Source organism: Canis lupus, chromosome 5, assembly GCF_048164855.1.
Source record: "Canis lupus baileyi chromosome 5, mCanLup2.hap1, whole genome shotgun sequence".
Lineage (NCBI taxonomy): Eukaryota > Metazoa > Chordata > Mammalia > Carnivora > Canidae > Canis > Canis lupus.
Genome location: NC_132842.1, coordinates 60166482 through 60182584, shown reverse-complemented (window position 1 = coordinate 60182584; position 16103 = coordinate 60166482). Strand labels below are relative to the sequence as shown.

Here is a 16103-nt window from a genome sequence, read left to right as displayed (position 1 = left end):
TTTAACAAGGTGATCATCCAAATATTACCTGCCTTGTGGTGGGGCTCCATGGGTAGTACCAGCATCAGCTGTGTGGGATACTTGGCAAAAAAGTTGAACATAAATCAGATCACGAGGAAACTGTCCAGCTTGTGGGACATGCTATTAGACAGCTAGCATGGATTCTTTCTAAAAGGTCAGTGTTGTGAAAAATGGTGGTAGAATTACTCTGGATTAAAGGGACTAAAAGTGGCATGATAGCTAAGTGCCATGCATTTATTTCCTTGCTTGGATCCTGAAAGTGAAGGCAGACACATAAGCTATAAAGGACATTGGGAAATTGGAACGTGGGTTATATTTTAGATAATAACAATATATTAATGTTCAGTTTCTTGGTATCATAATGGTGTTGAGGTTGGATAGGAAAATGTCCTAGTTCTTTGGACACGCATAGTGCAGTCTTTATAGATAGATGAGGTATTTCTGTATTTTTGCAGAAGGATGTTTTTGGTTGTGTTTTTTTGTTTTTGTTTTGCGGATTTCAAATGGTTCAGGAAAAAAGTGGATGTATATGTGTATGTGTGTATACATATCTACTTAGAGAAAAAACATGTACACAAATGTTCACAACTGATGAACCTAGGTAAAGAGTATAAGACCATTCATTGGGCTATTTTAATTTTCTGTAGGTCTGAAATTTTTCAAAATAAAAAGTTTAAAAAGAATCCACCAAAGCACTCAGCTGTGAGCTGAAGCAGTCTGTACATTAGGCCTTAATACAGTGGAAGTCCACAATTATGTCCCTCTAGGGATTCTTTTGTGTATCCATAGCAATGAGAAATCTTTATAATGGTGTGCTCCCCACTGAATAAATGATGTAGTTTGTTTGAATAAGCATGCACGGTTTCCTCTTCCATGTGAAGTTGGAAGTCTAGGCTCTGCCCTATGGAGTTCACAGTCTAATGATATGGATGTGGATATAGATATGTGTATGTGTTTTCAACCTTTTTTTTTCCTTTTCAATTTTTCCAGTTACAAGAATTACACCCTTGTGACTGTCTTTGGAAACTTGCATCAGGCCCAGCTAGGTGGGGTGCCTGGGACTTACCAGTTGGTTCGAAGTTTCTTGAACATCAAACTTCCAGCTCCCTTGCCTGGGCTTCAGGTACTGGCATCTTTCTCTGTGTGATGAGTTACACGCCTGCAGCAGTCTCTCTCAGATGGGCATTTGCAGTTAAAATGAGGGAATGTCTGCAAACTGCTATATGGAAAAGAGATCAGAGTGTGGGGCTAGGGAGAGAGTGGGGGACCTCAAAGGGCTAGTATTGAGCTGGTGGTTGCTGCTCAGCTCAGAGTCGGGGAAGGTCCGGGGGAGGATGTCATTGGGTTCTTGATGATTTTGATGTGGATGTGACAGGCAGAATTGGGGATGACTCTTGAGAGATTGTTGGCTGTAACATCTGGAAGATTGGAGTTATAGTACCCAGAATGTGACTGTTTTTAGCTCATAGTCTAGTGTGAATTATCTTACACTTTTTTATACCGTGAGCAAAGGAGGTGAGGTTCACGCTGCACTCAAAGAATAGGGGCTCACCTGCCAGAGGTCTTAGAAAAGGGTATTTCAGGTAGAGGGAACAGCATGAATACATGCTTGGAGGCAGGAAAGAGTATCTAGCAGATCGGGTGTGTGGTAGGGCTTGGCAAACACGAGGCCAGCAGGTGAAGGCCTGAAGTACCAGGCTGAGCATTCTGGATGTAAAGAGCTCAAAGGTGTTTAAATGGAGAAGTGACACAATGAGATCTGGTTTTAGAAAGGGTCTTGTGGAGGGAGGGGTTGAGGGACCATGCAAGGAAGTCTCAGGGCCACCTCTCCGGAGGAGCTGGGGAGAAGCAGAGAGAAAAGTAATCACAGGCTGCTGTGCAGATGATGACAATACCAGTTTGAGGATAGATAAACTCTAGTATAGGAAGAGTAGGAACAGGGCCACCTTCTCATCTCACTGGTGTCTAGCTCCATGTACAATAATGATCTGTTACTGCTCAGTAAACATCTTTAGCCCTTGCTTCGCAGGGGTTATAAGAATGTGTGTCTGTGAATTGTCACAGAACATGAAACCCAGTTACTGGCTACTGGGATTCTATGGTGAACCCACAGGTTGGCTGTCAGTCACATGGGGCACGTAGTGCTCCCAAGGAAAAGCTCTACAGCCATACTGCATTACCTGCTTACCTGGACAAGTTACTACCATCCCTGTGCCTCAGTTTCCTGTTTGTAAAACAGGGAAGAGGAGGCTGTTAATGGTTCCCATATAACAGGGTTGTTGTAAAGCTGAAGTGACTTAATGTGAGGAGAGGTGAGTGCATCAGAAATCCACCACTTAGCTTTGTTTGCCTGTTTATTTGAGCATCTTTCCTCTTCTAGGATGGAGAGGTGGAAGGCCATCCTGTGTGGGCATTAATTTATTACTGCATGCGCTGTGGGGACCTGTTTGCTGCTTCACAGGTGGTTAACCGAGCCCAGCACCAGCTGGGAGAGTTTAAAACCTGGTTCCAGGAGTACATGAACAGCAAGGACAGAAGGTATGGTGAATGAGATGGTGCATCCAGAAGAAGCCACATGGAATCAGCAGGGCGGCCCCCACTGGCATTGCCCTTTTAACCTGTGCATGGCTCAAAATAAGTTCCTGCTTGGGGGAAAAAAAAAAATGAAGTTTACAAAGCAGGTAGAGCTGTCTTTAGAATAGTAGTTGAGAGCATAAAAAGAGCCCCACTCTGACACTGATATCTAGGCTTACATGTGTTTGTATTTGGGGATTTTTCTGTTCCAGTGGGAGGGACTGTGGCTGGGAGCATGATTTGACTTACTCTGTAAATCCCAGGCATATCGAGGATACTTTATAAAATGAAACTGTTGAATTCCACTTCATTTAACATTTGGTGTTTTTCCAGTTGGCCCAATATGAAAATATGTTGTCACACACTTTGTAGCTCAAATGAGAAGTCAATAATTTTGAAATGTAATCATTGAAACTAAGTGAGGAGTTTTTTTGGTTTTGTTTGTTTTTAGTTCTGTTCCATTAAGGAACTGCTAAGGATTAATTTTCCTCTGGATTTTGTTAATGTAATTAGACTTAAGTTCGTATTCACTCAAACTCACTGTAAATATATGTACATGTATTTGAAAGAAAAAATGGTGCTCACTCCATTTTCTCTTATGGAGTACTAGGAATACTTTTCAAGGCAGTTTTTTTAAGGCAGTGTGAATAATGCCATGTCCAGAGATTGTCTTAAACCATAAGCCCCTGTCTTGCTTGTATTAGAGAGTTTAGAGTAGGGTTAATGGCTTAAGGTTCCCTTCCCCTAGAAGGATACCCTGAAGCAAGGATATGACTGCAGGTAGTTTATTTGGGAGGTGATCTTCCATGTACAAGAGGCTGAAACAGTTAAAGGAAGGACTCACTCTTGTCTATCACTGCTTGAGGGCTGCTAGGGAGTGGGGTGGAGTATTATTAATTCTCCAGCATTTCTGATCTACCCCTGAAGGCCTCGACTGGAGGAAACCAGCAGACAGAGAGATGCAGGTGCTGGTAGCTGCAGTAAAGTGGTTGTACCCAGGGGAGCAGTATGCTTGCAGACAGTGTCTGTGAAGGAAGCCTTCATAACTGGGTTACATGGTTGGGACCTGGGGTTCTTTCCAGTACCCTTGAGGGTCTTTAGTATATGTGTGGATCTTTCTGTTCCCTTGTGTCTTTAGGTTGTCCCCAGCCACAGAAAACAAGCTCCGACTGCATTACCGCAGGGCCCTCAGGAACAATACAGACCCCTACAAGCGGGCCGTGTACTGTATCATTGGCAGATGTGACATCACTGACAACCAGAGTGAAGTGGCTGACAAAACCGAGGACTACCTGTGGCTGAAGGCAGGCACTGCTTCCCTTGCCCGAGCAGAGCATTAGCCCCCTCCCTCTGCTTGTGCCCTGCACACAGATCGCACCTGCTTAATGTGCAATGCCAGCAGGGTGCTAGGGCTAATAGATTTCCTGTCTCCTGACCCCATTGTTTGTTATGTAATTCCTCAGCAGTCACCACAGCCATTAGCACAGCCTCCAGCAGCCACAGCTTTGCATGCCTGTCTCAGGAAGTCATTTGTACCAATGCGTGTGTTTCTCTTGGGGGTTTAGTTGAACCAAGTGTGTTTCGATGATGATGGCACCAGCTCCCCACAAGACAGACTCACTCTTTCACAGTTCCAGAAACAGTTGTTGGAAGACTATGGTAAGATATCCTGAACAGAACCACCCTCTCTGTGTTGTCCACCTAAGGTCACAGCTTAGCTTTCCTTTGGGAAGTTCCTTCATCACAGAGTTCATCACTGAACTTTGGATCTTCAAAACACAACACAATGAAACAGTGATTTTAAATTCAAGTAGAGGCCATGTGAGCTTCAGCAATGTATATAACTAATACACTGTACTATCCAGTAAGCTCTTTTCCCTAGTTCTTTGAACTGCTCTGGTAGACATTGAACTGCTCAGGGAGAGACATTGAGAGTACTTGGCTATTACTTCCTTGTGGTAAGATACTGTATCTGAGCACAGATGAGGGGGAAAAAGCTTCCCCTCCTCCCTGTTGAAGAATTCTGGGAAGAAAAGATACCAAGTAGTCAGCATTGTGGAATTCACACACCTATGAATCTGAGTGAACTGAAGCTTCTTTGAAATCTTTGTTACTCTCCTTGTTGAGTGACTCTTACCAGGGCAAAGGAAAACAGCCTTTTTAATATATCATTTTAAGGTCTTGAACTCCATTTCTCTCCCACCTCGTGCAAGCAGCACAACTCCCCTTGCCAGTTGTGTCATGGGGCCTGGAGGAGGTGGTAGAGCCAGGTCATACTTCTCATGGCAGCCCACCGTGTCATCCCACCAGCAGGGGCTTCTGCCCGGGGTCAGGGCAGCTGCTAATGGTCGGCTGTGTCTCCTGTTCCCCAGGTGAGTCTCACTTCACAGTGAACCAGCAGCCCTTCCTGTACTTCCAAGTCCTCTTCCTGACGGCACAGTTCGAGGCTGCCATTGCTTTCCTCTTCCGCATGGAGCGGCTGCGCTGCCATGCTGTCCATGTGGCACTGGTGCTCTTTGAGCTGAAGCTGCTTTTAAAATCCTCGGGACAGAGTGCTCAGCTCCGTGAGTATTTGTCGGCAGTGGCATCCCCATTACACACTCCCCGTCTGACGGCAGCAGACACATAACTACCACTGGCAGGGATTTGGACAAGTGGTATAGATCGTTTTAGAGCGTTGTAGACAGCACTGTATAGAGTACCAGCCCTGTGGCCCGTCAGTCAGACTGCCTGGAGAGTGGAGCAGAAGATGCAGTCTCTATAGAGTCATGAGTCATGTTCCTATTAGAGTCCTCACTGGCAACCCCAGCAGCCACCTTCTGCAAATGCCCGCCTGGGGTGGGAGAGTCAGAAGTGGGGCAGGAGATAAATGCGAATGAATGCCTGCAGTTTCCTTAGCAATGCAGCAGAATTGCCCCAGAGCACATGCCATAGTTGTCAGTTGTCTTCATCTTTTCATTCAGAGACCAGCATCCTAGTAATTTACTGCAAAATGCTGTTTCCTCCACTCTACTTGGAAAGAAATTGAGGATAGGGTAGTGAAGCTGACATTGGCAAATGTTGGCCAGGCTGCAGGAGTAGATACTGCTGGGTCTTTGGATTCAGCTCCCATGGTTCTGGTTTCCTGGGTCAGAGGGGCAGTGTGGTTGTGACCACTCCTGTCCCCCATGGTGCAGTCAGCCATGAGCCTGGTGACCCACCCTGCGTACGGCGGCTGAACTTTGTGCGGCTCCTCATGCTCTACACCCGGAAGTTTGAGTCTACAGACCCGAGGGAGGCGCTCCAGTATTTTTACTTCCTCAGGTAAAACTCACTTTTGACCGTTTTCTTAAGCTGGTTTTGATTTCTGCCATCCTGAGGACTATAAGAGACCTCAAGCCCATGCCAGAAACCGTGTTGCTTTTTGTCCCCTTCCAGGGATGAGAAAGATAGTCAAGGAGAAAACATGTTTCTGCGCTGTGTGAGTGAGCTCGTGATAGAAAGTCGAGAGGTAAGTCAGTCCCTCTTCTTTCCCACCCATGATTTGCAGTGCACATATCCATGCTAACATGATATTTCTGGTCACTCCAACATGGCTGTGGTGGATATAGCCCAGGGAGGTTTCAGTTCTCTGGTTTCTTGGCTTCTGATCCTGAAAATACTGTGTCAGTCTTACTGCTTTCCTGGTTTATGTAAAATTCCTCCTGCCTCCCCTGCTTTCTTGCCCTCCTTCATCTCCAGAGAATTGTGGCTTATGTGTATATCCTTGTCCAGTAAATGGAGTAAACTTTTTTTGTCTCCACAGTTCGATATGATTCTTGGCAAACTAGAGAATGATGGAAGTAGAAAGGTGAGTTAAATGTGCCCCTGGTGATGTGTTAGTTTGCAGTGGGGGATGTATAAACTGTCCAAAGAGTGTAGTTAAGACTTTAGGATTCAAGGTGACAAAGATGCAGATCTGAGTGAAATGGCTTAGTTTAACAAACAAAGGATGAAAATCACAGGCCACAGTTGATGCCCTTTATTTTAACACACATTTACATTTCTCTTTAACATATGTAAATTTATGATGAGTTTGGTTTTGGTAATCTCTACACCCAGCAATGTAGGGCTCAAACTCACGAGCCCAAAATTAAGAGTGACCCGGAGATCAAGAATCACACATTCTTCTGACTGAGCCCACCAGGTGCCTGATTAGATAGCTTTTTTATTATGTCCAGAGGACTCCCATCTGTTCATGCCTGCCATATTTTGAGTTGAGAAGGCTACCTTTCTGTCATTCTTGGCTCAAAAAATAGGCAAGAAAAGAAGTTGTTTCCTGCACCTACTCTCTCCAGATAGAAAAGTTAGCATTATGTTTGACCTCTTTCAGAAGGTAGTTTCTGAGGGCTCAGAACGTCACACTGTCCCTGAAGATGCAGTGGCTGTGAACCTTGGTGATTCCCTGAGCCACATCACATGCCTACAGATGGGCAGAGGTCCAGGTGTCAGAAACGAGTCCTGACATCCCTCGGGCATTCTCCATGTGGCCTTAGGGAAGTCAACTGCCTCTCTCAGGCACTCATTTTCCTCACTGGTAAAAATATGGGTGGCTTAGACCCAGAATCTCAAGATGAGCTCACAGGGCTCACACTCTCCAGCTCAGAAGAAAGGCCAGTGACCGTACTGATGACAGTGGCCGTGCTTCTTGAGCAGTGACATTTGCCAGGCACTGTGCTGAATGCTGTACAGGTGTTTTCTAATTCAATCACCACAATGATAATCCAACAAGGTGTTTTTCAAGTGAGGAAATGGAGGCAAGAAAGGTTATTTTCTTCGGGATCACACAGCTAGTAAGAAGGGAAACTGGAATTTGACCCAGGCCTTCTTGACCCGGAGCCCATGCCCTTCACTCTTCTCCTGTGTGCCCCTGGGGTGGCAGGAACAAGTCACCCCTACTAGGTCCAGTGCTGAGGGAGAATCAGAACAGCCAGACAGAGGTCACTCTGGCCGCCCTAGCTCTTCCATGCTTCCTGTGGCTTCTCACATACTCCTGACCATTTGGTTGCTGATGAATGTGGATGGTGATTTAAAAAAAAAATTATATCCTGACACCCCTTGCCACGTATTTTTTCAGCACTGAGTTTCTTTTGCCATCTGTCTTAGAAAGCAAATCCAAAATCTTTCAGATATTTCCTCTGAGCCTCCTGATTTTTCCACCTAGTGCCTACTCATCAGCAAATGTATGATCATTGACTATTTCTCCTACCCTCTGGATCATCTTGGACAATTAGCAAGCACAGATGTCTTATTTGCTGGCTCCTCTGTGCCACCCCTGACTCTCCTTCATGTGTCGTTTCCTTGGTCCCTTTCATATGTTTAATAGGACCTTACATCTTCAAGAAAGCCAGTGTCTAGCTGATGACATATATGCATTGCCCAGGGCAAACATTTTCAGTGAAAGTAATTTTCAGATCCCAACTGCTTCTCTGTGTTTAAAGTAACATCTCTGTGCACCTCTCTTCTCCTCCCCCTTCATAATTTGTCTTGTCAGCCTGGAGTCATAGATAAGTTTACTAGTGACACAAAGCCTATTATCAACAAAGTTGCTTCCGTGGCAGAAAATAAAGGACTGTTTGAAGAAGCAGCAAAGCTCTATGACCTTGCCAAGGTAAAGTATACCCTTTTCTTTCTCCTTAATAGATGTCGGCCTTTTGGCATTCAGTACACAAACATTTTGATGACACCACTGCTACACCACTCTCCTGCTGAGGCCTTTTCTCCTAGTGCTTAGGCAGCTAATGGTCCTGTCAGGGTGAAATTCCCATTTTACAGAATTATTCCTGCCCACAAGGTATTTCTGGCCAAACAAGAGGAATGTATTGCAAGGATATCCTGCAGGCACTGAGCTCTAGTCTGACTTGGCAGCAGAATAAGCGTCCGTCACATTTTGATGGTGAAGCTTTGGGTGAAAATGCCTTCGTGCTCACCCTTCTGGTAGCCGCAGACATGCTAGTGAGCACTGTGTGTTAGGGAAGGGAGTGACAGCTAAGGCGTTTGGAGAGAACTAGAATAAGTATGTCGACATAACATATGGTGACTACTGATCATTGTGTGGCCCAAAAAAAGATTATGTTCTTTTTTTTTCTTTTTAATAAACTGAGAAAAGTAGGCCAAAAGAAGATTTATAATTCATTTTCTTGAATTTAAAGATGTTTTGATTGAGTTCTCATTAAGATGTAGGTAAATGTACAAACATTAAGCGTACAGCTTGGTGAATTTTCTGTAGGTATATATCTGTAACCATCATCCAGATCAAAGATACAGGACCATTTTTATCCATCATCTCAGAAAGTTCCCTCTTTTGGTGGTTTTCCCTTTTGCCTTTTGCTGATTATTTAATCAAGTCCTTCCTTAATTTTAAAAAAAATTGAGCAGAATGCTGACAAGGTACTGGAGCTGATGAACAGACTGCTCAGCCCTGTCGTCCCCCAGATCAGCGCACCGCAGTCCAACAAGGAGAGGCTGAAGAACATGGCGCTCTCCATTGCTGAACGGTAAGGCTGAGAGCTGGCTCCCAGGCTCTGTGGGGGCCCCGTACCAGGCTGCCAGGGTGCCAGTGCCCACCAAATCCATCTTTAGCTTTACCAGTCACATCAAGTAGTTTCCCAGAAACTCCCCATCCCTGTAGCACTGTTGAGACTTCCTGTTTTCCCACATCATAACCAATACTTGATACTATCAGACTTTGAGAGTTTTGCTAGAAAGAAGGGTATGAAAGCATATCTCACATTCTAATCCTGCACATTGGGTTTAATTCTAGGCATTGTACTCATCAATATACTGTTAGCAACCGTCTCAAAGACATTTCAGAACAAAGCTAGTGATGGCTGGATGGAATTCTTAAAGGTGGTAGTGGCCAATGTTTAAGAATCTGGCTTTCTTCCTCGGTGAGATAACTGAGTTATCAGACTTTAACTGATGGAACTCCCAGGCTGAGGCAATAGTCATTACTTTTTGTGCCCTCTACAGATACTCCTAAAAAAGTGAACCAGAGAAAATTGGGTTGGAGATGCATTCCTAGAGTAGCACAGAACACTCCTTATCAAATAATCCATTTAGCAAACAGTCTCCAGTGGTGGCTGCTGGGCTTTTGGCCCATCAGAACCTTTCACCCTTCCTGTAGATTTGGATGCTTGAGATGGTAGCTGGGGCTAGAGGACCGTGGTTCATGCAAAATATTTACAGATGGAGTCATACCAAATCCACCATCAACTTCGTGGCCATTTAAAAAGAAACACTACTTTCCACACCTTAATTCACCTCATCTAGAGATTTCACGAGCTTTTTGGCTTTTTTCAAATGTTTTAAAGTTAGACATTTGTACAGAAATTCATAATTTCTGTCCCCCCTTGCTGCTTTTTTGTCTTTCAGGTATAGGGCTCAGGGAATCAGTGCAAATAAGTTTGTGGACTCCACATTCTATCTTCTGTTGGACTTGATCACCTTTTTTGACGAGTATCACAGTGGTCATATCGACAGAGCCTTTGATGTAAGTTTCAAGAGGAATGTTTGAAGTGCAAGTTAATATATGCCCTTGGAAATTCAAAGCCCATCATGGGATTCATTTAAAACAAAGGAAGTGTTACCACATTCTTCACCTGCTAAGCGAAGAAGACAAGCATGATCCTGGGAATTGAAAAGGGATTTCTGTGTTTCTCTTTTTTTCTTCTTTTTCTCCCCTATTCCTTTCCCATTAGTTTGAAAGTGGAGGTTTCTCAGAGTAACTTAAAATATCTGAATTTTATAATTGTCTCAGAAAATGAGGTCAAGAATTAAGTTAGCAAATTAGAATCAGAGCCTTTGTGTATATGAGGGAGCAGCATTTTCTCTTAAGCCATTTTTAACATGTTAGATGCCAACCGTCTGTTTAAGGAGATGAAATGCCTGTGATGGTTGTATCATATGGGGCTGGTGGGGTTTTGTTTTAAACAGATAATTGATCGTTTGAAGCTCGTGCCCCTGAATCAGGAAAGTGTGGAAGAGAGAGTGGCTGCCTTCAGAAATTTCAGTGATGAAGTGAGTCCTTTTCTTCTCGCCTTATGGATTTTTTCCCCACTTCTGCCGAAAGCTTTTGTTTTAATGTAGCTGATAACATTAAGAGCCCTCACACCACTCAGACTGAGTTTTCTAAGGCGAGTCCAATTTCAGGTATCTTGGGTTGGTTTTTCTGTGAGTAAACATATCCCCATCAGATTATTGTCCAGATTCCTGACGCAGAACAGTCACTTTAGTTACTTGACATTTCCTTGGGGGAACAGATTTCTGGTTGATCCTGTGAAATCTGTTTTAATTTTGTATTGTCTACTTGTTCTAGAGGGTCTTGGTGCTTAACTCTGATTTTAAGTAATTCCCTTGAGTGTATGAAACCTGCACCATGATACACTTCCTTCCTTCCCTTCTCTGAACTATTTTGTCTTGAGAAGCAGAGCACTGACCATAGACACAGTTATCATGAGCCCATGACCCCCAGAGCCACTGTCTCTGAAAGGTTTCTAGCACATCGCCACCATCTAGCTTGTGGGTACTCATTTGAGCTGCACACTGGGATTACTAAGAAAACTTTAAAAAATCATCATGCCCAGGCCCTCCCCTACCCCGTGCCCCTGAAATTGTAGTTTCTCTGATCTGGACTGGCCCAGAACTTGTCTGCTTGTTCCCACATGCAGCTGGGGTAAAACTCTTCTCTGGAACCCTAGACACTCAGGTCCCACTGTCTGCTTCTGGGATGTCATTAATGTCATTAACAGTGTTTCCATTTGAAAGTGTTAAACTCCAGAAGCAAATACCTTTTATGCAAACATGTTTCTGTTTTAGAGGAAGAATGAAGGCCACCTTCTGCACATGTGCTGGGGAGGCTACCTGCTGTGGTACTCAAAATGTAGAACGTCTTGCCCCTTGCCCACCTGCCCTTCCTATCTGCTGTCAGTTCTACCCCAGCCACTTGCCCTTTTGTTGTTTCTCGCGTTCCATGGAATGTATTCATTGCGTTCAGGACTAAAGTGGTGCCCAGGGCGTCCCTTGTAGACAGCCCCAAGGACTCTACTAGGGCTATGCACATCTGATGGAGACAGTCTGGCAATACTAAGATAGAGGGGCTCCTGAGGACTAGAGAACTGACGTGCTGACACTGAAGTCCAGACTTGTGTCGGCAGGCACTCTGCTGGTCGATCTGCGTACATAGTGGCCAGATGGCAGCATGCTGTGGGCCACTGCCCCACTTAGGAGGGATGGCATAAAGAAAGGAGCAGAAGAGTGACCTGCCTCAGCTAGGAAGCCTGGGCTTTGCTCTCATGCTTGCCGTTTCAGTGCCACTGGCTCCTTTTGGTGACCCAGTAGCCACCTAGCTGTGGTGTGCCCAGGCCGGTTCATCCTCCTCACTTTGTGTGTTTCCTCTGTGCAGGTCAGGCACAACCTCTCAGAAGTGCTTCTCGCCACCATGAACATCTTGTTCACACAATTTAAGAGGCTCAAGGGGACAAGTCCATCCTCGGCATCCAGGCCCCAGCGAGTCATCGAGGACCGTGACTCTGTAAGATCCCAGCGGTGGCCAGAACCATCGCTGAGAACCACCTTTCTGGTCTGCCGTCCCGTGCCACCTCATGACCCTGCTCAAGCCCCAGATGCTCTGTTTTCTTACTGCTTAGCAGCTGGGTAAACCCTGTGTCAGGAGTCTCTCAGAAGAAGTCCAACAGTAATGGCATGGCCGTTCTTCTCAAGCTTTAAAACAAACAGATGTGAAGTCTGCAAATACCACTTTTTTTTTTAAGAGAGAGAGTACATGTGAGCTTCTGGTGGGCGGGCAGGGGCAGAAGGAGAGAGAATCTTAAGCAGGCTCCATGCGTACTGTGGAGCCCGACACAGGGTTCGATCTCACGCAGGCCTTGATCTCACCCTGAGATCATGACCTGAGCACAAACCAAGCACCCCATGCAAATAATCGCCTTTAAAAAAATCAGACAATACCAATTCTTAATGTTTCCGTAGGAATTTCCTATGCATTTTAAAATAGGAAGGTTATGGGGTGCCAGGGGAGCTCAGTCCGTTAAGCATCTGTCTTTGGCTCAGGTCATGGTCCCAGGGTCCTGAGATTGAGCCCCACATTGGGTTCCCTGCTCCGTGGGGCCTGCTTCTCCCTCTCCCTCTGGTCTTCCTCCCTGCTTGTGCTCTCTGTCTCAAATAAATAAATAAAAATATTTTTAAAAATAAGTAAATAAAAAAGGAAGATTATCTTATGAATCTCTGCTCAGCACTTTCATCAGAACCATGAGTACTTTTGGTCAACACATGAATTTGATGCAAACCCTTGTTTCTGCTCTTAGTGACCCCAGAAAGGTACCTATGGCAGGCATCATTATCCCCATTTGACAGCTGAGGAAACGGAGGCCCAGAGTCAGGAAGCAGTTTCCTTTTGTGGGCCCCTTCAGTGGAGGTGAAGGAGCCATATCTGAAAACGAAGTCATCTGACATGAAGCCAGTGCCCCTTTCTGCTGCCTGTGGGCCCTCCAGCATTGTGTGGGGCAGGCCAAGTCCAGGTAGATAGAGTCCTAGGACTCACACAACATATGTTGTCCAGTAAATTGGACAGAAGGGCCAAGGGGTTTGACACAATTAAAAGTCCCTTTCCCTTAACTTCCCACTTAATGTTGAAATCCTGTTCTTTGTGGGCTTTCTTAGCTGTGACCCCGCAGGCACTGTCATAACCGAACTGCTGACTAGTGAGCGATGGTGGAAATGTTCACCTTCAGCAGTGTAGCTGGTGGTGCTCCAAGGGGTCCACTCAGTGGTGGGCCTATCCTTGTGTGCCCCCAAGGCAGCTACTGATCTGCCGTGCACCCTTGGACAGGCACAAGCCTGAAGCTAAATGTCAGGAGACATGCCAGCGGTGGACTCACTGTGCCTGGGCCTTGGCAGGCGAGTGTTGAAGTGGTGGACGTTTCTGATGTTCCGTGTGCTGCTCACGGGCCAGAGGAGGGCTTGTACAGAGAGTAGAGCAGTGACCTGGCAGGCCCTTTTCCCACATTTGAAGGGAACTGTTCTAAGACCAGCTGAACTCACATTCTCTGTGTCTTAAGTTCTCTTTCTTTAAAAAGCACTTAGGTTTTATCACGAATAAAGCCATTCTCCTATCTTTCTCTCACTCACTACTCCTTTTTTATGATAGATAGGGATGAGTAAGATCAAGGAGAGACTTAAATGTAAAAACTACCTGCCTAAGGAGTGAGTCCCTTTGCCTGAACACCCTGAAAGTTCATTTAAAGTAGCTTCAAATCAGGCATGAAAGCCCATGTACTTTTTTTTTTTTTTTAAGATTTTATTTATTCATAAGAGACACACAGAAAGAGAGAGGCAGAGACACAGGCAGAGGGAGAAGCAGGCTCCCTGTGGGGAGCCCGAAGTGGGACTCGATCCCGGGACTCCAGGATCACACCCTGAGCTGAAGGCAGATGCTCAACTGCTGAGCCACCCAGGCATCCCACCCATGTACTTTAATACAGTTTTAAAGAAAATCTAATGGGCATTTTCATCATAAATTAAAAATTTCTTTTGGTTTGGACAGTCATTAGGACATATACTTGCCAGTTTATTTCACATATCAGGTAAAAAAAAAAAATTGGCTTTCAGTTTTCTTTTTGAATAGTTCTTAGGAAGCCTAGTAAGTGACCCTTGGATCTTCCTTAAAAGTTGTTACTGGTCTAAGAGATGTTTGTAGACTCTCCCTTTCTACTCCAGATACAGTTTCCTTCCTAGCTGCTATAAGCACCCAACACATCTCAAAATAGGGCAACCTGAAGCTATTCTTGTAAGTTTCTTTATTCCATGTTTAGTGATTTATCACCTGGAAGACACTGTGAAGGTTGTCCCGTTTTCATTTTTGTTTTTGTTTTCCTGTTACTGAAATCACCTGAGTTAAAATCTTTTTTCCTCCCAGAACAAGCTAGGAATTTCATAACTACTACTGCCTAGGAAAAGAGGGCCCAGCACTTATGTCAGAAGGGAAGAAATGGGAGGAGTAAAAGAAAGGAAAAGGGAAGAAAAGAAGCAGGAGAGGAAGAGAGCTGGAATGGGATTGGCTGCCTTTGTGGGGGCCTGAGAACTTCAGACCGCCACAGAGCCAGGTGAACAGAAACCAGCCAGGAGAGAGAGAGAGACAGAGAGAGACAGAGATGTAGAGTTGGCTGCCTGAAGCACAGGGCTGTGTCAGAACTGATCACAGAACTGATCACAGGCGAGGCAGCTTGTCTGGCAACCTCATCTGTCTTTTGCTTAGTAGACTGGGCCCCAGTGGATGAGCTTTGCTAACTCTGCACCATGGGGGCGGCATGACAGTTGGGGGTAAGACTGTCATCCACCCACCAAAAATCTGGCCCTGACACCAAGGGGTAGAACATGGAAGATGATGGTGGTTGCTCCCAGTATAGTGCTCTCACTTGGAAGTTCATCAGTTTTCTTCTCTTCTTTCCCTTTCTCTCAGCAACTCCGAAGCCAAGCCCGAGCCCTAATCACCTTTGCTGGGATGATACCCTACCGGACGTCTGGGGACACCAATGCAAGGCTGGTGCAGATGGAGGTCCTCATGAATTAAGTGTGATGCTTTGAGGGGCTTCTGGGACTGCACGCTGTCAGTACCTCGGGCGCATGGGCCCACTGGGGTGGAGTTTCTGGTTTGTTTCTGTTGTGTTTTGTTTTGTTTTTTTGTATTATGTATTTTTGTCAGCACCAATAAATTTCTTTGATTTGTATTTCTTTTCACATTCTTTTTTTTTTTCTTTTTCTTTTTTTTTTACTTTGAAATTTTTTTTAGATTTTTATTTGTGTGGGAGGAAATGTCTTTACTAGTGCTTGGGCCAGAGAATGATAGGCTTACATAGGCATCTGTGATTTGGTTAAAGTTGACCTTAAATGATTAAACATTCACCCAAAATGAGCAAGGAAATGAAGCCTTTGGGAGTTGCTTTTATTTAGATAGAGTATTCCATATGGCAGGGCCTCGGTTCTTTTCTTTTTTTTTTTTTTCTTTTTTTTTTTCTTTTTTTCTTTTTTTTTTTTTTTACATTTTCATTTGTGAAAGCCACCCTCAGCCTTGCCCCTCTCTTCTCTTGGACGTGCCTTGGGGTCTGGATGGTCTAAGACCATCCTCCAAATCATCTGCTCTATTCCAGGATTAATTAGTTTGCTCTTCTGTTGAAATCCCACTGGAGATGAAAATAGACCTAGAAAAATAGCTTTTTTAAAAAGGAACATTATAGGTACCTCAGCTGGAATGTAAGGAAGGGCAGGCCTCTGTGTTTCTCCTTCTGTAATTGCCTGCATGGGCCTGTGCACTCCCCTCCTCCAAAACACTTCTAAGCTCAGTCTTCCTTTCTCTGGTGGTTGGTTCCTGTTGGACAACCCACCTTTCCAGCTGCTCCACTCATGACGCCCACTGGCCAGGCAAGCTCCTGGGTCATGTTCCGAGTGCTGATGTACAGAATCCAGATGCCACTGGG

The 16103-nt window shown here is 45.0% G+C and overlaps 1 protein-coding gene across 3 annotated transcripts in view; it reads left to right on the top strand.

Annotated features, from left to right (window-relative positions):
* NUP93 (nucleoporin 93) overlaps nucleotides 1–15356 on the top strand; it is a 108399-nt gene extending 93043 nt beyond the window's left edge. For all 3 annotated transcript variants that reach the window (XM_072827014.1, XM_072827015.1, XM_072827016.1), the window contains 14 exons: nucleotides 1012–1144; nucleotides 2402–2559; nucleotides 3734–3899; nucleotides 4161–4254; nucleotides 4968–5159; nucleotides 5772–5898; nucleotides 6013–6085; nucleotides 6380–6424; nucleotides 8108–8224; nucleotides 8992–9110; nucleotides 9988–10105; nucleotides 10549–10632; nucleotides 12017–12145; nucleotides 15089–15356. In XM_072827014.1, coding sequence (XP_072683115.1) covers nucleotides 1012–1144; nucleotides 2402–2559; nucleotides 3734–3899; nucleotides 4161–4254; nucleotides 4968–5159; nucleotides 5772–5898; nucleotides 6013–6085; nucleotides 6380–6424; nucleotides 8108–8224; nucleotides 8992–9110; nucleotides 9988–10105; nucleotides 10549–10632; nucleotides 12017–12145; nucleotides 15089–15199 — 1666 coding nt within the window. In that variant the 3' untranslated portion in view covers nucleotides 15200–15356. The remainder of the gene's footprint in view (nucleotides 1–1011; nucleotides 1145–2401; nucleotides 2560–3733; nucleotides 3900–4160; nucleotides 4255–4967; nucleotides 5160–5771; nucleotides 5899–6012; nucleotides 6086–6379; nucleotides 6425–8107; nucleotides 8225–8991; nucleotides 9111–9987; nucleotides 10106–10548; nucleotides 10633–12016; nucleotides 12146–15088) is intronic.
* Nucleotides 15357–16103: the final 747 nt, after the last annotated feature.